Source organism: Bos mutus, chromosome X (genome assembly GCF_027580195.1).
Source record: "Bos mutus isolate GX-2022 chromosome X, NWIPB_WYAK_1.1, whole genome shotgun sequence".
Lineage (NCBI taxonomy): Eukaryota > Metazoa > Chordata > Mammalia > Artiodactyla > Bovidae > Bos > Bos mutus.
In genome coordinates, this window is record NC_091646.1 from 93,635,997 (window position 1) to 93,657,348 (window position 21,352).

The 21,352-nt window shown below is 38.2% G+C and overlaps 1 protein-coding gene across 2 annotated transcripts in view; it reads right to left on the reverse strand.

The window, feature by feature from the left end:
* The window catches only part of SYTL5 (synaptotagmin like 5), a 104,780-nt gene extending 89,614 nt beyond the window's left edge, over positions 1 to 15,166 (reverse strand). For both annotated transcript variants that reach the window (XM_005889416.2, XM_005889415.2), the window contains exon 1: positions 15,048 to 15,166. In XM_005889416.2, coding sequence (XP_005889478.2) covers positions 15,048 to 15,166 — 119 coding nt within the window. The remainder of the gene's footprint in view (positions 1 to 15,047) is intronic.
* Between the last annotated feature and the right edge of the window lie 6,186 nt (positions 15,167 to 21,352).

The window sequence follows — 21,352 nt, forward strand, 5'->3', positions numbered from 1 at the left end:
TATAAGGATGTTCTTAAATCAATAAATGTTGTGCTGGGTGATGGCTATTTTAGGTTCATTTTACTATATTCTTGTGAATCTTTGAAATTTTCTATAATAAAAAGTAAAACAAAATAGAACAACAACAAAAAGATAAATTCAGGGTGCCTTTGTATTTTAAAAACATCAGTTCATTCTTTAGGTTTGCTTGTTGCTACACAGATAAATATGTATTAACATGCGAATTGATGACTTATATGTAGTTGAAATCCTAAATATTACAGAGACCAACAGTCTCAACTGTTGTTAAATGACAATATTTTCATTTCTATATTCTGGTGATATACTGAAGTCAATTTATTCTATCCCATAATCAAAACCGTTCAATGCAGTACAAAGAGTGCTTGCTTTATCGTGGCATAGACATATTGCTTTCAAATCAGGAACTGCTTTCATTAAAATTCCTGTCACATGTGTGTGTGGTGTTGCTTTTCTTTTGCTACCCTGTTTAGACCCAATTGTGCTGAACACAATTTTGCATCAAATAAGCTAGAAGTTCTAGAAGGGAAGCAGTTAACTGCCTGGAAGAGCAAGCAATAGAAGCTTCACAAAGCTTCTTTGATTCCTTGATGCCTTTCAACAATCCACAGTTTCATCTAGCAGAGCACATCAAGGCTTGAGAAAAATACTGAGCAAGCCAGAACTATACAGTGGTTCATAGCATAAGGCTCCAAAGTCAGACTCCCTGGGTTCAAATCCTGGCCTTGCCCCTTATTTCCCTTGAGACTTTAAAAAAATTACGTAGCCTCTCTGTGTCTCAAGATGTTTTAAAAAGACTTAACTTCTCTCTGTCTCAAAATATTCCCTCTGTTATAAAAAAAATTCATAGTAATTACAAGCTCATGGGGTTGTTGTGAGCATTAAATAAGATGATGCTGTCATGAGCATAACTATAGTGTAAAGCACAGCATGGCACATAGTAGTTGTGGAATAGACCATTCCAGTATGCATCTCCTAATACGTGTTCTCCATTTTTCTATTAGTGGAATGTCTAGCTAGGCTCATGGCCACTCAAAGACTACATTTCCCAGCATGTCTTACAGTTAATTTTGCCATGAGACCAAATATTAGCCAGTGATATGATCAGAAATGATACAAGTAACCTCTAGGTCATGGCCCTAATGGAAAAGGGGTATCCCTGTCCCACGAACCCTTCTTCCCTGCCAGAAGCTAGGATGAGAATATAGGGGTGAGTCATCTTGGAAGAAGAGCCAAACTTTCAAGATGGTAGAACTACAAAAGACAAGGCACCTAGATCCATGCAATAATGGAGCCACCATTACATCACAAAGCTGCCAACCAATTCAGACTTTCCTGTTAGAGAGCAATGTACTTCCATCTTCTGTAAGTCGTAATTAAAGTATGTCTCTGTCACCCACAGACAAACCTATCTCTCAACAAATAAAAGAAGAACTCAGCAGATATTAGCTCTTTTTATTATTGTCCACTTGCACAGATGTTGCTACTAGGTTTTGCTTCAGCCTCTGCTGCAGAGCCTACCAGCTAAATCATTGTCTAGAGCTAGAGTTTCATATTCCTTTAAGAGAACAAAACCACGGTGACTGACAAAAAAATACTGTGAAACCAAAAACAATGGAAAAAAAAGCACTTGAAATAATAAATGTGTGTAGAACAATGTCACAGCAGCCTGATGCCGATGGCTGCATGCCTCCTGCACTCCTGACTTTTTCATTTTGATTGTAGGCCTATGTGTGTGGCATCTATTATTAAAACCTAACCATCACAACACTTAGCCACTATAATGACAGGCCCTCTGCTTTAAGTGTCACGCCCATAAACGCTGACAATGACCCATGAAAAAGACATTATGATTCCAATTTTTACAGATAAAAAAGTGGAATCTCAGAGAAGAAACATCACAGGGCTATTAAGTGGTGCACTCATGATTCAGATCCAGAGTTTTATATTCCCAAATCTGTACTTTTGCCCATCCAAGACTCCCCTCATTGCTTCTCAATTTATTAAAATACTGTGGCTCAGAATGAACACTGGGAATACTAGCAATTGGTATCACTTTCCCAGCTGTAAAAAGCCAGACTGAACATATTCAAAGTAAAGATTCAAACATGAAGGGTTTCTCCTATCTGCCCACCGAATGATGCGCCCAAGTTGCCTCTTATCACAGAATCTCTCCTGGTGAACATTCTCCAACAGAGCTGTTCCTCATCAAATACCACTATAAATTTTATTAAGCTTTTGATTAATTTGCAAGTCAATGGCTATTAAAAAGAATCCAGACCATCCAAGAATGAGGGGAAAGTTTCACTCAGAGAGAAAGCTACTTGAGAGAACATAAATAAGGAACAGAATTGAAGGAACCCTTGTCTAGATAAAGAAATCTTGCCATCTGTGTCAATTTACTAGGTTTAGAAACTGTCTCGCGAATTCCCTGCTGATCCAGAGGTTAGGATTCTCTGCTTTCAGTGCTGAGGGCCCAGGTTCAATCACTGGTCAGGGAATTCGCATCAGGTGGTCTGGTATTCCCATCTCTTTCAGAATTTTCCACAGTTTATTGTGATCCACACAGTCAAAGGCTTTGGCATAGTCAATAAAGCAGAAGTAGATGTTTTTTTGGAACTCTCTTGCTTTTTCCATGATCCAGTGGATGTTGGCAATTTGATCTCTTGTTCCTCTGCCTTTTCTAAAACCAGCTTGAACATCAGGAAGTTCATGGTTCACATATTGCTGAAGCCTGGCTTGGAGAATTTTGAGCATTACTTTACTAGCATGTGAGATGAGTGCAATTGTGCAGTATCTTAGGAGGGCAGAAATGAAAAGGAAGAAAGAATTCAACCTTGAAGCCTGGGAAAAGGAGACCTAAAACACAGTAAGTTAAAAAAAAAATAGTGAAAAGGGAGAGAAATACTACACAAATGAAGGAACAAACTAGAAACACAGAAGTCCAAATAAATGAAGAGGAAATAGGCAAACTACCTGAAAAATAATTCAGAATAATGATAGTAAAGATGATTCAAAACCTTGAAAGCAAAATGGAGAAAATGCAAGAATCAATTAACAAAAACACAGATGAACTAAAGAATAAACATGAAGAGACAAACAACACAATTACTGAAATTAAAAATACTCTAGAAGGAATCAATAGCAGAATATCTGAAGCAGAAGAATGAATGAGTGAGCTAGAAGATAAAATGATGGAAATAACTTATGAAGAGCAGAATAAAACTAAGGATAGTCTCAGAGACCTCTGGGACAATATCAAATGCACCAATATTTGAATTATAGGGGTTCCAGAAGAAGAAGAGAAAAAGGGTATGAGAAAATTTTTCAAGAGATTATACTTGAAAAATTCCCCAACGTGGAAAAGGAAATAGTCAATCAAGTCCAAGAGGCACAAAGAGTCCCACACAGGATAAACCCAAGGAGAAACACACCAAGACACATACTAATCAAACTAACCAAGACTTAACAGAAAGAAAGAATATTATAAGCAGCAAGGGAGAAGCAACAAGTAACAACAAGGGAAACTCATACACTTAACAGCTGATCTCTCAGCAGAAACTCTGCAGGCCAGAAGGGAATGGCAGGATATATTTAAAGTACTGAAACGGAAAAATCTACAACCAAGATTACTGTACCCAGCAAGGATCTCATTCAAAATTGATGGAGAAATAAAAAGCTTTTCGGACAAGCAAAAGTTAAGAGAATTCAGTAACACCAAAAGTTTTAGAACAAATGTTAAAGGAACTTATATAGTCAAGAAATAGAAGAGAAGAAAAAAGATCTACAAAATCAACCCCAAGCAATTGAGAAAATGGAAATAGGAACATATATATCAATAATTACTTTAAATGTAAATGGATTAAATGCTGCAACCAAAAGACACAGACTGGCTGAATGGATATGAAAACAAGGCCCATATATATGCTATCTACAAGAAACCCACTTCAGACCTAAAGACTCATATAGACTGAAAGTGAGAGGATGGAAAAATATATTCCTTGCAAATGGGAAGCAAAAGAGAGCTGGAGTAGCAATCCTCATATCAGACAAAATAGACCTTAAAATAAAGAATATAACAAGAGATAAGGAAGGACACTACATAATGATCAAGGGATCAATCCAAGAGGAAGATATAACAATTGTAAATATCTATGCACCCAACATAGGTACACTTTAATACATAAGACAAACACTAACAGACATAAAAGGAGAAACTGACAGTAACACAATAGTAGTAGGAGACTTTAACACCCCACTCACATCAATGGACAGATCATCAAAACAGAAAATTAATAAGGAAACACAAATCTTAAATGATACATTAGATGAGATGGATCTCATTGATATCTTCAGGACATTCCATCCAAATGGAGAAGAATACACCTTCCTCTCAAGTGCACATGGAACATTATCTAGGATAGACCACATCTTGGGTCACAAATCAAACCTCAGTAAATTTAAGAAAATTGAAATTGTATCAAATATCTTCTCTGACCACAACACTATGAGACTAGATATCAATTACAAGAAAAAACTGTCAGAAACACAAACACATGGAGATTAAACAACACGTTTCTACATAACCAACAGGTTACTGAAGAAATCAGAAGGGAAATCAAAAAATTTCTAGAAACAAATGACAATGAAAACATGACAACACAAAACCTATGGGATGCAGCAAAAGCAGTCTTAAGAGGGAAGTTAATAGCAATACAATCCTACCTCAAGAAACAAGAAAAACATCAAATAGCAACACAAATTCAGCAACACATCAAAAAGCTCATACACCATGATCAAGTTGGGTTTATTCCATGGATGCAAGGATTCTTCAATATATGCAAATTAAACAATGTGATACACCATATTAACAAATTGAAAGATAAAAACCATATGATCATCTCAATAGATGCAGAAAAAGCCTTTGACAAAATTTAGCACCCATTTATGATTAAAACTCTTCAAAAAATGGGCATAGAAGGAACCTACCTCAACATAGTAAAGGCCAGATATGATAAGCCTACAGCAAACATTATTCTCAATGATGAAAAACTGAAAGCATTCCCTCTGAGATCAGGAACAAGACAAGGGTGTCCACTTTCACCACTATTATTCAGCATAGTTCTGGAAGTGCTAACTACAGTAATCAGATAAGAAAAAGAAATAAAAATAATCCAGATCAGAAAAGAAGAAGTAAAGCTCTCACTGTTTGCAGATGGCATGATACTGTACATAGAAAACCCTATGAAGATAGTATCAGAAAATTACTAGAGCTAGTCAGTAAATTTAGCAAAGTTGCAGGATACAGAATCAATACACAGAAATCATTTGCATTTCTATATACTAACAATGAAAACTCAGAATGAGAAATTAGGGAATCAATTCCATTCACCATTGCAGCAAAAAGAATTAAATATCTAGGAATAAACTTACCTAAGGAGACAAAAGAACTGTATACAGAAAATTATAAGACACTGATGAAATAAATCAAAGATGACATAAACAAATGGAGAGATATTCAATGTTCCTGGGTAGGAAGAATTAATATTGTGAAAATGACTATACTACCAAATTGCAATCTACAGATTCAATTCAATCCCTGTATCAAATGGCCAATGGCATTTTTCACAGAACTAGAACAAAAAATTTCACAATTCATATGGAAACACAAAAGACCCTGAATAGCCAAAGCAGTATTAAGAAAGAAGAATGGAGCTGGAGGAATCAACCTTCCTGACTTCAGATTATACTACAAAGCTACAGTCATCAAGACAGTATGGTACTGGCACAAAAACAGAAATATAGACCAATGGAACAAGATAGAAAGCCCAGAAATAAACCCATGCACCTATGGGTATGTTATTTTTTACAAAGGAGGCAAGAATATACAATGGGGCAAAGACAGCCTCTTCAATAAATGGTGCTGGGAAAACTGGTTAGCTACATGCAAAAGAATGAAATTAGAACACTTCCTAACACCATACACAAAGATAAACTCAAAATGGATCAAAGATCTAAATGTAAGACCAGAAACTATAAAATTCTTAGAGGAACACATAGGCAGAACACTCGATGACATAAATCAAAGCAAGATCCTCTATGACCCACCTCCTAGAGTAATGGAAATAAAAATAAAAATAAACAAGTGGGACCTCATTAAACTTAAAAGCTTTTGCACAGCAAAGGAAACTATAAGCAAAGTGAAAAGACAACCCTCAGAATGGGAGAAAGTAATAGCAAATGAAACAACTGACAAAGGATTAATTTCCAAAATACATAAGCAGCTCATACAACTCAATACCAGAAAAACAAATAACCCAATAAAAAAGTGGGAAAAAGACTTAAACAGAAATTTCTCCAAAGAAGACATACAGATGGCTAACAAACACATGAAAAGATCCTTAACATCACTCATTATTAGAGAAATGCAAATCAATACTACAATGAGATACCACCTCACACCAGTCAGAATGGCCATCATCAAGAAGTCTACAAACAATAAATGCTGGAGACGGTGTGGAGAAAAGGGAATACTCTTGCACTGTTGGTGGGAATCTAAATTGATACAGCCACTATGGAAGACAGTATAGAGATTCCTTAAAAAACTAGGAATAAAATCACCATATGACCCAGCAATCTGACTCCTAGACATATACCCTGAGGAAACCAGGGTTGAAAAAGACACGTGTATCCCATTGTTTATTGCAGCACTATTTACAATAGCTAGAACATGGAAGCAACCCAGATGTCCATCAACAGATGAATGGGTGAAGAAGTTGGGGTACATAAACATAATGGACTATTACTCAGCCATACAAGGGAATGCATTTGTGTCAGTTCTGATAAAGCGGATAAACCTAGAACCTATTATAAAGAGTGAAGTGAATCAGAAAGAGAAAGATAAATATCGTATTCTAATGCACATATACAGAATCTAGAAAAATTGCACTGAATACTTTATTTACAGGGCAGCAATAGGCAAACAGACATAGAGAATAGAGTTATGGACATGGGGAGAGGGAAGGACAGGGTGCGATGTATGGAAAGTGTACTGTGGACACTTAATTACCATATGTAAAATAAATAACCGATGGGAATTTGCTGTATGGCTCAGGAAACTCAAACAGGGGCTCTTTATCAACCTAGAGGGGTGGGATGGGGAGGGAGATGGGAGTTCAAAAGGGAGGGGATATATGTATACCTATGGCTGATTCATGTTGAGGTTTGACAGAAAACTACAAAATTCTGTAAAGCAATTATCCTTCAATAAAAAGATAAAATAAAACCTCCACATTCAAAAAACTAAGATCATGGCATCTGATGCAATCACTTCATGGCAAATAGATGGAGGAAAAATGGAAACAGTGACAGACTTTATTTTCTTGGGCTCCAAAATCATTGCAGATGGTAACTGCAGTCATGAAATTAAAAGACACTTGCTCCTTGGAAGAAAAGCTATGACAAACCTAGACAACATATTAAAAATCAGAGACATCACTTTGCTGAAAAAGGTTTGTAGAGTCAACACTATGGTTTTTCCAGTAATCATGTACAGATATATAAAGGAGGCTGAACACTAAAGAACTGACGCCTTCTAACTGTGGTGCTGGAGAAGACTCTTGAGAGTCCCTTGGATAGCAAGGATATCAAGCCAGTCAATCTAAAGGAAATCAACCCTGAATATTCATTGCAAGGACTGATGCTGAAGTTCCAGTACTTTGGCCACCTGATGTGAAGAGCCAACTCAATGGAAAAGACCCTGATCCTTGGAAAGATTGACAGCAGGAGGATAAAAGTATGACAGAGAATGAGATGGTTGGATGGCATCACTGACTCAATTTTAGGAGTTTGAGCAAACTCTGGGAGATAGTGAAGGACAGTGAAACCTGGCATATTGCATTCCCTTGGGTCGCACAGAGTCAGACACGATTGAGTGACTGAACAACAACAATAAAGTTAGAGGATACAAAATTACATATATAATATGGTCCCAATTATATGAACATTTCATGTACACACATAAAAGTAACAGAAAAGAAATGCAAAAGTGGAAATTATCTCTGTGAAGAGGGTCCCATGTGGGTTTTTAAAGTTCATATTGTATGCTTTTTCTAACTTTCTGTCATAAACATTATTTCCATAATAAAAAGTGTATCAGAAAATGCTAAATATTCCTTTGTGAATTAAGAATTAATAATACAAAACTACTGTAGTTATTGATGCTCTTTATAGATCTTAGTGCATTAAGTTTAGAAACCTAAAACAGTCCTTTGCCATGTAACAGCTGTATCAATTTTAGATATTTGTATGAAATGTTTACCAGATATGCTTAATTACTCTGCAAAGAAATAATGATTAGAAAATTTATTAAATACATGTTAGCCTATTCTTATTACAGAGTTAAATCAATTAAACCCTAACTCCTATTACTGCTGCTGCTGCTGCTGCTGCTAAGTCGCTTCAGTCATGTCCGACTCTGTGCGACACCATAGACGGCAGCCCACTAGGCTCCCCCGTCCCTGGGATTCGCCAGGCAAGAACACTGGAGTGGATTGCCATTTCCTTCTCCAATGCATGAAAGTGAAAAGTGAAAGTGAAGTCGCTCAGTCGTATCCGACTCTATCGACCCCATGGACTGCAGCCCACCAGGCATCTCCATCCATGGGATTTTCCAGGCAAAAGTACTGGAGTGGGGTGCCATTGCCTTCTCGGAACTCCTATTACTATAGGAACCTTAATACTAACTTCATATAAAATGGTCTTATTACTGAAAACTAAAATGTCAGAGGTAACATTTTTGTTAGTAAAGCTTTCATGTGTATTTATCTAGGGGAAAAAAATGCACATTTCCCCAGGAATACAGTTAGTATTTGCTTAATTAAATCTTTCCTTATGAACTGACCTAACTGTGGAAGATGAATTCATTCTCCCAGCCCTGACATCTTACCCTATGGACATCCAGCCGTATTGTAGATTACATGGGCTAAAAGGGAATGGCACCTTCCTAGACATGACTGCAAATGAATCTCTGCTGCCTAGGGTCATGTCCTCTACACCAAATCTAGCTAGAGACAGTATGCAAGGAAAGGAAAGGATAATGAAAGAGGAATTCAGAGAATAATCAAAGAGATGTACACAAGTGATTCTTGAACAATACAGGTTTGAACTGCACAGGTCCACTTATACGCAAATTTTTTCAATAGTAAATACTACAGCATTACATAATCTATGGCTCATTGAATCCTCAGATGTAGAACTGTGGACACAGAGGGCCAACTGTAAATTATACTCCAATTTTTAGCTATACAGAGGGTTGTTGTTGTTATTCAGTCACTAAGTCATGTCCAGGTCTTTGTGACCCCATGGACTGCAGCACACAAGGCTTCCATGTCCTCCACTATCTCCCAGAGTTTGCTCAAAATGATTCACTCAATGATGCCATCCAACCATCGCATCCTCTGCCGTCCCCTTTTCCTCCTGCCTTTAATCTTTCCCAGCATCAGCATCTTTTCCAATGAGCCAGTTCTTTACATCAGGTGGCCAAAATATTGGAGTCCTTCCAATGAATATTCAGAACTGATTCCTTTAGGATTGACTGGTTTGATATCCTTGCTGTCCAAGGAACTCTCAAGAGTCTTCTCCAGTACCACAGTTTGAAAGCATCAACGCTTCGGCACTTAGCCTTCTTTATGGTCCAGCTCTCACATCCGTACATGACTACTGGAAAATCCATAGCTTTGAAAATAGAAACTCTAGTAGGCAAAGTGATGTCTCTAGTTTTTAATAGGGAGGTTGAGAACCCTTAACCCCTGCACTATTTAAGGGTCAACTGTGTGTGTATTAAGACATATACACACACATATATTTATATACACATATATGAATACTTATATATCTACATAGGTAACAATTTTACTCATGACTATGGTGACTATATTATTTCAAACAAAAACAATATCCAGTCTGACAAGTGTAAGTATAATTATTTAGACAATCTATGGTTTGAAATGTCATCAAATATCAGGTATTTGTGGCCCTGTGCCTATGATGAGACTTACAATATGAATCACTTGAAGGAAAATGGTATAGAATCAAAATTAACTTAGTTTCCCTATGTGTGTATATATGTTGGAATTAATAAGGTATTTAGTGAGAAAACCCCTAAGGTTTTAAATTTGTTTAAGGCAGAGTCAGATATTTTCCCCCAGGTCTCTGTGACTCACTAAGAGTTTGGGTTCTATTAGAAAACAAGGATGTTCATGCTGAGAGTTTCTGTTAATCTATTAAGCTTTGTGGCAATTCTATTTAATACTAGGAATAAAACAAGATGTTTACCAAACTAGAAGTCCACTCCAATAGTTCTCCTGGTGTTTAATGGGAACAGTGTGTCTTTAGGCTCTTGAGAAGGTCAAACCAATTTCATTCTTAGTGGCAGTGATAAGATTTGAAAAAACAAACAGCCCAATAGATCAAACATTTGTAGAGTATTAAGAAGATACTGTTGTTTGGCACTTACTGGTTGCCCTTACTTCCTGGGTGAATGGGTAATTCTTGAAATCGCTTCAAATCCATTTGAACCAAATATTTAGCTTATCTGAAGGATTCCAAACAGCTAATTTAAATGCACTCTCCCCTTTTGTCTCTCCGTCCTCCTCTTTCTTCCACCATTGTGCTGGAAAATGATGGAATCAAACACTTAAAGACAAAGCCATAGGGTTCCCAGGCTGGGCACTGTGGTCTTTTGATGACACTAATTCCTGTTTGCCTGGTGGCCCATCTCAGCTGAGCTCCCTATGTGGAACTCGTCATTATGTGCTTACACTTTGGTTTTCAACCAGCATAAATGGTAGAACCACATAAGAAACTCCTGTTAGTTTTTGTTGTATAAGAGCAACACTTAAATAAAAGTTGTATTATATATTATATAGCTTGTAGGTTAGAGCTGTCAGTAAATACCAGACTATAGAACTGTTTTCTGTTCTGTTCCATTTCTCTGACAACTATTAGTAAAGCTGCGGATGGGCTTTCAACAGGGTCAGAATAGGTGCAGTTCCGCAAAAGCATCAAAGCATTGAGGGAAAGAAAGCAATTATGCAATGAGAGAACATGGGCTCTGATCTTTACCAGCTGGACAAATGATTTAATCTAAGGTTAAGTTGTCACAGATCTAAAAGCTAATGTTCAGTTGCTATAAGACATTATAGAAGGGGGCTTCAATGGGCAACTAAGCCCATGCACCACAACTACTGAGCCTGTGCTCTTGAGCCCAGGAGCCACAACTATTGAGCCCATGCGCCACAATGACTGAAGCCTGTGCATTGTAGAACCTGTGCTCAGCAATAAGAGAAGTCACTGTAATGAGAAGCTCATGCACCGCAAGGAAGAGTAGCCCCTGCTCGCCACAATTAGAGAAAGCCCGTGCAGCAATGAAGACCCAGAACTCCCCAAATAAATAAATACATAAAATTACAAAAGAAAATCTCCTAGAGGTGGAAGGACTCTGTCAAACCATCTAACCTCCCAAACAGAAGCCTTATGTTAGCTCTTCTGTGAAACCATTCCTTCACTTTCTATCTTATTCATCATAACTTACTCATCCCTCCAGACTCCAACAAAGTACCAACACGCACCGCTGTAGCCTAGTGAAAACAATGGTTGTAAAAGCTAGCATCAATGTTTACTGTTACAATAAAATCTGCCACACCATAAATTCTTTGTGTTGATGATTTTGGAGGATATAGAAGAAAATTAACTAAGTTCACTGCCTGGTCTGACCAATCTCCTGGTTGGGTTTTTGAGGAACTTGGAGATGTAGATACCCATGCGTGTGACTTATGAACTGCTCTCAGGAGGAACCTGTGAGGGAGAAGGGCAGAAGGGAGTAGGAGAAGGAGGAAAGGGAAGAGAAGGGAGGTTAGGAAGGGTGTGACTTATAGTGACAGGCCAGTCTCAGCATGATCCCATGGGGAGCTCTGAAGCAGAAGTTGCATTGCAACCTATCTGCAGGGCAGGAATAGAGACACAGACCTAGAGAATGGACTTGTGAAAATGGGGATTGACATATATACACTAGCATGTGTAAAATAGAATGTTAGAGGGAACCTGTTGTATAGCACAGGGAGCTTAGCTCAGTACTCTGTGATGACCTTGATGAGTGAGGTGGTGGGGGTGGGGGGTGCGGTGGAAGGAAGGCTCAAGGTGGGGGGATATATGTATACATACAGCTGATTCACATTGATGTACAATAGAAGTTAACACAGCATTGTAAAGCAATACTCATCCAATAAAAATTTGGGGAAAAAAGTAGTTGTATTGCAGAGTCTGGAGGCAAGAGGTTTCTATACCCATGAGCCATTGGCTTGGGGCAACCCAGTGGGGACAAAAATGCAAGTTTATCTGGTACATGTGGTTCTTTACACCTATGGGCTACTCCAGCCACCCAAAGGTAGTCCTCCAAAGAAGGTGGAAGGCGCCAGTCTTTAGAAGTAAAGCACGTGGAAACTGGGAGATAAGAGCACAAATCCAGCAAAGGGGCTGAAAAGGATTGGAGTGATGGTGTTTACAACAACTCATAAGATCAAGGGCAACACAAACCAGCAATAAGCCCTAATGATTTTAGCCAGCCATTATTAAGTGCTTACTGTAAGTCAGTCTTGTTCTAGGCTCTTGGTAATATTACCTTATTTAATCCTTACAACAAGCTCATGAGGTAGCTACTGTTATTGTTTCTGTTCTGTCAATTGAGGAACCTAGATCTATACAGGCAGTTAGTCTAAAGTGATGATAAGACTTCATGGTGTAACTAAGATTTGAATTTGCAAACGGAGATGGGTGATTTGACAGCAATGTACTCGAAACACCGCACTACCCACTTTGGCATGGCTTCTCAATACAGGAAGCTGTGAAGAGGGACAGAGCCTGAGTCATTTCGTCTGGGCTCCTATCTTGATAGCTCACAATAAAATGAGACAGAGCATCTAACACAGTCAGTGCAGCAAAAACCTGCACTAAATATTAGACAGTGTTGTTATTAAGGAAGGGAATGACATTGCCTCTTTCAAAAAAAATCTTTTTTCTATAACAACATCTCTTAGGTCTGTAAAAGTCTTTCTTCTGCTGTCCTCCCAATGTTTAAAGAGCCAGGGAATCAATGTTTATTCTTGATAGCTCTATTGTATATTACATGATTTGGCCAAATTTCCATTACAGAGAATAAGGAAAGAAGGCAAGGGAAGGGAGAGAAAAAGAGGGAGTATACTAGATCATTACTAAAAGTTACTGAGAATGACAGGAACAAATATTCTGAACAAAGTCCTGTTCACTGTACTTCAGTCTTTCCTGGGATCTGATTATTAAATTGCTTTTTCCTGAACAGAGTGATTTTTAATTCCCCAGAGAGTGTTATCAATAACTCCTTAGTACCCTGTCTCCCATAAACAATAGAACTTTTTCAATGCCATTAGAAAATTTAGTCACTTTTCAAGACTGGACTATCAATGCCAAAAATATCACTTTGGAATTCTTTAAAATCATTATTAACTGGATTTCACTGCCACCTGAATTCTAGGCATAGAAAAAGTACAGCATATTTCATCAAAGCCTTTAAGATTAGCTGAATGCCTTAGAATAATGAAAATAAAAACTCTGAGCTCTTCATTATGAAATAAGCATCAATCAAGAATATTTCAATGTCATTCCAATTCTAAGCATCCTAGTTCCTTTAGGCACATTGAATATTTTTGCAACATATAAGGGTAATCTTATGATGTGTTTTCTCAAGTAAAACAAACATAAGCTTCTGATTGCAGTTTTCGGAGATACTTGATACACAAAACTACACGTTACACAGTAGACAGGGACTGAGGAAGGAACTCTGCTTATTTCTGTCCCTCTACTCAGGGGTGAGACATAATGCTGCTGCTGCTGCTAAGTCGCTTCAGTCGTGTCCAACTCTGTGCGACCCCAAAGAGGGCAGCCCACCAGGCTCCTCTGTCCATGGGATTCTCCAGGCAAAAACACTGGAGTGGGTTGCCATTTCCTCCTCCAATGCATGAAAGTGAAAAGTCAAAGTGAAGTCGCTCAGTCGTGTCCGACTCCTAGGGACCCCATGGACTGCAGCCTACCAGGCTCCTCCGTCCATAGGATTCTCCAGGCAAGAGTACTGGAGTGGGATGCCATTGCCTTCTCCATGAGACATAATAACCAAATACATTTAACAAGCAGGACAGGTCAGGCAGCAACCAATCATAATGAACATAGTAACCAATCAGAATGATGCTTTGATCATTGGGAACTGATGATGTAACCAATCAGAATGGATGCTGGCTGAAACACAGATGAGGCCACACCTAGGGATTCGGCTAAATATCAACCCTGCCTACAACCCATGTGAAACTCAATTCTGTCCACATTACTCAACTTTCCTCACACAGAAACTTATTTCAAAAAATTCAAATGATTTCTGGGATACAATGCGAACTTATCAGTTTCCAGACACCCTTCCTCTCACAGCTCTGGTCGATAAAAATTTCCACTAAGACTGACCAAAGAAAGATATTATACAAATAATAGATAAAAATTACTGTGCACTGAAGTATCAGGCACTACACATTATCTTCCTTAATCTTTGCAACAGCCCTATAAGATGAGTGCTATACCTACCCCTGCTGTTTTGATGAGGAAACCAAGGTATAGAGAAGTTGAGTCACTGATTCAAGGTCACACAACTAGTACATCCCAGGGCTGGTACTCAAACCTGGGCAGTCCTTCCACTTAACTACAAATTATGATGTCACTGGCAAACGAACATCCTCATCAACACCATATTTACCACTCAATTCCAACCTTCTTTCTGGCTAAATGATAAAGTGCCAAAGATGTTTTCTAATATCTATGCTATTGTTTGGAATCCATGAAGACACTGACGTACACTGGTCTCTAGTGTGGTTGGAGTTGCCCCAATTCTGATCTAAATTATTTCCAAAAAATAGAAAACAGTCAAGGAAGGCAGACAAGTTAAAGAATATTACCTTATTCTCTTGTCCTCTACTTTTTTCAAATATTCATCTCTCTTTAGGACTCCCAGGATCATCTCCTTCTCATGATCTAATAAAAATGACAAGTTGATGAACTCAGAGTTCTTAGACATGGTATTTCAGCAGTAGCCCTGAGTGGCAGTGGTTGAATTTTCCAGGTAAATTGATACCCGCAGTTCTTAAGGTCCCCGTGAATATCTCAAGAGTCACTCAGTTGCTTGATGAACAGAAGCTTTTATGAGGTCTCTGAAGATCTGATGATGGTAGGTAAGGATTCTTCCAGGCAACACAGAAAACCAGCTCCACTGGGATTACATTTCAAGAAATTCATTATTGTTTTAACTGAAAAGATCTCCAAAGCCTTCGTTTTGATATACAGTCCAATGGCAGCTGAGTTCCCCTAATGATGCTCAGCATTACTCCAGGAAGCTACAGAGCAGAAAACAGATCTGCTGGGACGGAATCCAGAAAATACTGCAAAGGTGGAGGGAACAAAGGAAAGAAAAATTAATTAGGTGATTTTCCCCAAAGCACTTGTAAATGTGTCTAGTATTCGAAACAGTGATGTACCTAACCCAAACACCACTTTTCAATCTGTAAACAGGCACTGATGAGATATCTATTGTACTTACTACAGCATCAAAGAGTTACTTATATTTTGTTGATTCCAAGTTCTCTATGCCAATTCAGTTTCTTCCATTATAACGAGCATCCTCTACCAGCCAGATCCTGTCACCACCCTTACAGCTGACCCATGGGTGTACTGGGTCACTAGGACAGCCTGGACTGTCCACAACAGGACAGGTCCCTTAAGAGGCTCCATCCTGCCCTCCCGCCCTCCCTCCCCGAAACTAGAACCACAACATAAGAAAACACTACTAACAAAACAAATACGAACCAGTGCTGCACGTATCAACCTAAATTTCTCTCACAAACATAATGTTGAATGAAAACACTTGCAGAAGAATTCATGCAGAATAATATGAACAGCTTATGCATGAAAGAAATAATTTTCAAAGACATTACATCTAGTTTAAGGCTACAAACATTCATAGTATAAATACAAGGAAATTCATGGGAAATTCAGAGATGCAATCAGAGAACACAGGAACTTCAACTACTGGGTGACATTTTATTCTCAATGTAGGTTTATATCTTATGACGTACATGGTTGTGAATTATACCAGATCTATATTACATACTGCAAGATAGTTGTTTTAAGACTCCCATTTTGTCAACATAAGCTCACCAGGCCCTCTCCTTCATATTAATTCTTGAGCACATTCTTTCATTGGCTTGGTACTTCGGTTCTCTCTGTGCATCCCCTTAAGAATGATAGCTCTTAGCATGCCCTACTGGGTTTTGGGATTTGGCATCATCCCACAACAATGTTCCTCAGCCTCCCTCTAGGTCTCTGAACTACAATCTACATGCATGTGACACTTGGTTTGGTTGATTCTAGCCAGATTTCCAAGTGCAACTAGATACTTACTCCTAGACTGCTTTGGGGTCTCCCAGTTACCATAAGTTCAGATTGACCTCAAATTCTCAGATCTGAAAGGACAGGCTCTAGTCCAGGGCCTCTTTAACTTTCCAAAGTTCCCATGTGTTTGTTCTCTGCATAGTATAATGAAACCAGAACCTTGCTGAAATGACCTAGAACTGAACTGCTTCCCACAGAACAAGAGCGATTCCACTTGGGGGAAACTGACCAGATCTCAGTGAGTGTAGTAGACTCTTTAAATATACTGCAGGCCTTTAACCCATTTCCAAAGTCCTAAAGGCTGTAAGGCTCAGAGGATGCCAAGATTGACATGAAAAGGAAATAACAAGGTTAAGAGTAAATGGGGCTCATCAGAAAGGTTTAGGCTTTTTAAAAAAAACACGGTGGCACTAGTGGCAAAGACTGCCTGTCAATGCAGGAGACACAAGAGGTGTGGGTTAGATCCCTGGGTTGGGAAGATCCCCTGGAGAAGTAAATAGCAACCCATTCCAGTATTCTTGCCTGGGAAATCTCATGGACAGAGGAACCTGGTGGGCTACAATCCATGGGGTCACAAAGACTCCACCACGACTAAGAAACTGAGGACATAGCTGATTTACAATATCATGTTAGATTCAGGGGTACAGCACAGTGATTGTGTGTGTGTGTTTCAGATTATTTTACCATATAGGTTATTAAAAAATATTGAGTAGAATTCCCTGCACTATACACTAGGTCCTTGTTAAGTTATCCATTTTATATATAGTAGTGTGTATGTTAATCCCATCCTCCTAATCAATGCCTACCTACCCTTCCCCTTTGGTAACCGAGTTTATTTACACAGCAGAAATAGACCCATAGACATAGAAAGGTTTGGTTTTTCCAACAGATGCAGTCTCTCTCAGATAAATAGCACAGCTGTTGTTTCTGCCCCTTCTGTGTCTCATCTATTTTCAGGTAAAAATAGGAAAAGCACTTGGTAACTCAGATAATGAACATGTTATCATCACAGCCAGGTTCACTTAACACATACTGTGTATTTGCAATGTCAGATTTAGAATGCCCTATGTGACTCTTCAATAGAATTGTATTTAGAATTCATTCAGAAGATTGGAAGCTATAAAAATGCTTGACCTGAGGCTTCTGGTTATTCTTGCCTTGGGCTTAAGTTATGCAAGTCTGCCTTCTAAAAGTCCAAGAGTCTACTGAGGAGAAAAGAGGGAGGGGTGGAGTAACACCATGGGGCTATCGCAGGATGGTGACAGAGAAGATGGGAAATCAAACATGGATATAAGAAAAACGAAATTAGTCAGTAAGAGTTTAACGAAATTAGCCCTGAATGGATTTTTACCCATCTATACTTGGACTAATAGAAATGATTTATAAATGAATGACCAAGGAGATCAGAAATAGCCAAAATTTTATCAAGAAAATCAAGATGTTTCCTCCAGAAGGCAGGATGGGACTGTATCATTTAGTAACATGGAATCAAAATGCTGGGCATCCAGTCCTTTTGGAAAAACACAGGATGGAGAAGATGAGACAATGAGCGTGGAACAAGACAGAGGAGATCCAGAGAGCTACATGCTGACGGTGCCCAGCCAGACTCAGACCTGAGCAGAAGTATTTGGGCCCCCAAGTGAAAGTTAACTATTTGTTCCCAATAGTACATGCTCCATGTTGGGTGATGAGGACTCAGTCTGGCAAATTTTCATGTCTCATGTCATCAATACCTCAAAGCAGACAACTATTTCACTCTTGCTTGAGTTTAACTTTCTTCTGGAGACTTCTGGTTGCAATTGGCTTCCCCTAGAGCTCTCCCTTCAAGAAATGGATGTCCTGGTCCTCCCAAAGGAACCCTCTGTGTCTAGTTTAGTTTGAACCCATGTCTGATCTGCTCTCTGTATGCTAATCAAATCACATTTCTGAACCCTTGGAGGACCAGCATCTGGGCTGTAATTAATTTATTTAAGTAGGTACCATTTTTGTATTATTTATTTTTTTTTTGGCTGTGCCACACAGCATGTGAGATCTCAGTTCCCAGACCAGGGTTCAAACTCACGCCCCCTGCATTGGAGGGGCAATGACTCTTAACCACTGGACCACCAGGGAAGTCCCAATATGTACCATTTTTGGATGACTGTGTTAAGCTAGTTCATATCCTCTGCTATTGAATCCCTTACCCACTATGTACACATTTTAATCAAGTGACAAAAAAGAATAACACTAATCAGGAGTGTATTTGATCTAGAGATGAGTCTCATTCTCTTTTGAGTCTCATTCTTTCAGTTAAATGGACCCAGTGAACACTAGTTAAAATCAGGAGGGACAAACTCATGTTTATTTTCTTCTTCAAAACCTTCACTTACAAACAGATCTCTCTCCTTCAGCATTTCAGATATGGAATTTTCCCTCTCTGGCCAGTAGCCTTGCCAAACTAAGCTAAATATTTAAAAAGAGGACCAGATGGTTTGGATGTCATTCTATTGCTAGATAACTCCAGAAAGGTCATTCCCTCTGCTCAGTACCACACAAAATGCAATAAGGAAAAAATCCCACAACATCCTGCAAAGACCTAAGTTTCTTTAAAAGCATCTGTTTTGAGTAACACACACTTAAAATTCATCAGGGTTGGAATTGTAGGCAAAGGAAAGGGTATATCTGAATGAATTTCATTATGAGGTACTTGAAATGCAGCTTTAAAAATAGTATGTTTTGGGACATCCCTGGTTGTCCAGTGGCTAAGACTCTGTGCTCCCAATGCAGGGGGCCTGGGTTCGATCCTCCGTCGGGGAAGTAGATCCCACAGGCCACAACTAAGACCGGTAGAGCCAAATAAATAAATAAATAAAAACATGTATGCACATTTAAAAAAATAGTATGTTTTACAAATATAAAATGGGAGTACTTCACATTCTGGATTAACCAACACATTTCCAAGTCAATGACAAAAAAAAAAAAAAAAGAAGAAGAAAATGGATGAACTCTTATAGATTAAGAGTCCAAAGAGCCATATAACCAAATAACTAAATACAATACAAAAACCTTGATTATTTAGATTAGATCCTTTAAAACAAAAGTTATAAAAAAAAAAAAAAACATTCTAAGGACACTGAGGACATGTGAATATGGACCAGATACTAGATAATATGAAATTACTAATCCTTTTAAGTATGAAAATAATATTGTGGTTATTAGTAAGAATATTCTTTGAAATGTTCTTATTCTTAGAAGGTGCATAAAGAAGCATCCAGTTGGTAAGTGTATTATTTGTAACCTATTTTCAAAGAATTTTCAAAGAAAGTATTAACTATAGAGATGAAATAAATATGGTAAAATGTTAATAGCAGAACCCAGTTGGCAAGTCCATGAGAGTTTACTGTATTTCTTTTCAACATTCCTGTATGTATGAACATTTCATTAAAAGAATTGAAAGAAAACACATCGGGAAATGATCATGATAAATGAAAGTCTGCAAAGCTGAATTTGTGATGACAACTACACTGTGTGCTATAGACAGTATGTGCCCCTTCAAAATTAATACGTTGAAACCTAAGCCCCTATGTGATGATGTTTGGAGGTGGGGCCTTCGGAAGGTGATTAGCTCAAGAGACCAGAGGCCTCGTGAATGATGAGAGCTCCCTCCTCCCTTCTGCCATGTAAGGAGACAGGAAGAAGATAGTATCTAAAAGCCTGGAAGTGGGCGTTCACCGAACACCAAATATGCCAGCACCTTCCTCTCGGACTTCCCAGTCTCGAAAAATGTGAGAAATAAATGTTTCTTGTTTAAGCCATCCAATCTATGGTGCTTTTTTTGTAGCCCAGACAAACCAAGATACTGTGAATCATTTTCTACAGAAAAATGCATTAGAAATTAGAATTATTGTAAATTACTTTTAAAATGATTGAATTACATTTCCTAATCTCAGGTGGGTAATTGATGTCTCAAACCTCTAGGAAGAATGACATGTCACAAATAATCCTTTAACCATTTTATCATCTTTAACAAATAACCATAAAACACTGTGATTAACGGCTAAGGAAGTGATAAGCCAGTCTTATCCCTAGAATTATCTTTGTAAAGACGGTTTCTAGCTATGCTTCTTCCATCACTTGAGAAGATTATGAGATGAAAAAAAATTTTGTTGCATTGTTATTTAGTTATAAATTCAGCTAGTCATGAAAAAAAATCACATTTTTAATGAAAAAAATGCTCATTTTAAAAAATGCACTGCCAGAGGGAATATAATAGTTATGAAATAGAGACAATGAGAACTTAGATCTTTGGCAGGTAACTGTTTCTAATGCAATATGAAGGACATTAACTCCAAGACTTTTATCACTGGAGGTGATCTGGCAAGGAGTGCATGAACTTGACCCTCCAATTTCAAGTATGAACTGTGTCCTAAGGACTAGTAAGAAACTTGTGAGATTTGCCAGGGCGCTGCTTGATAGCTGAAAATTGGAAGCAATGTCAGATCACAGGAAATGGATACATCGATATAACATATTATGTAATATTAAGGTGGAAATACGCAGAATTAACTGGCAACCCACTCCAGTATTCTTGCCTGGGAAATCCCACAGACAGAGGAGCCTGGTGGGCTATAGTCCACAGGGTCACAAAGAGTTGGACACGACTTAGTGACTAAACAACAACAAGGTGGAAACATACATACTGTATGTCAAGTTAAAAAACCAGGTATGTCAAGTTAAAAAACCAGGTTATTGAACAATGTATCACAGAATCCTTCTTTATAAAGCTAAACATACTTACATATCAATTGGAAAAAAAATAGTATGTTTCTGGAAGTAC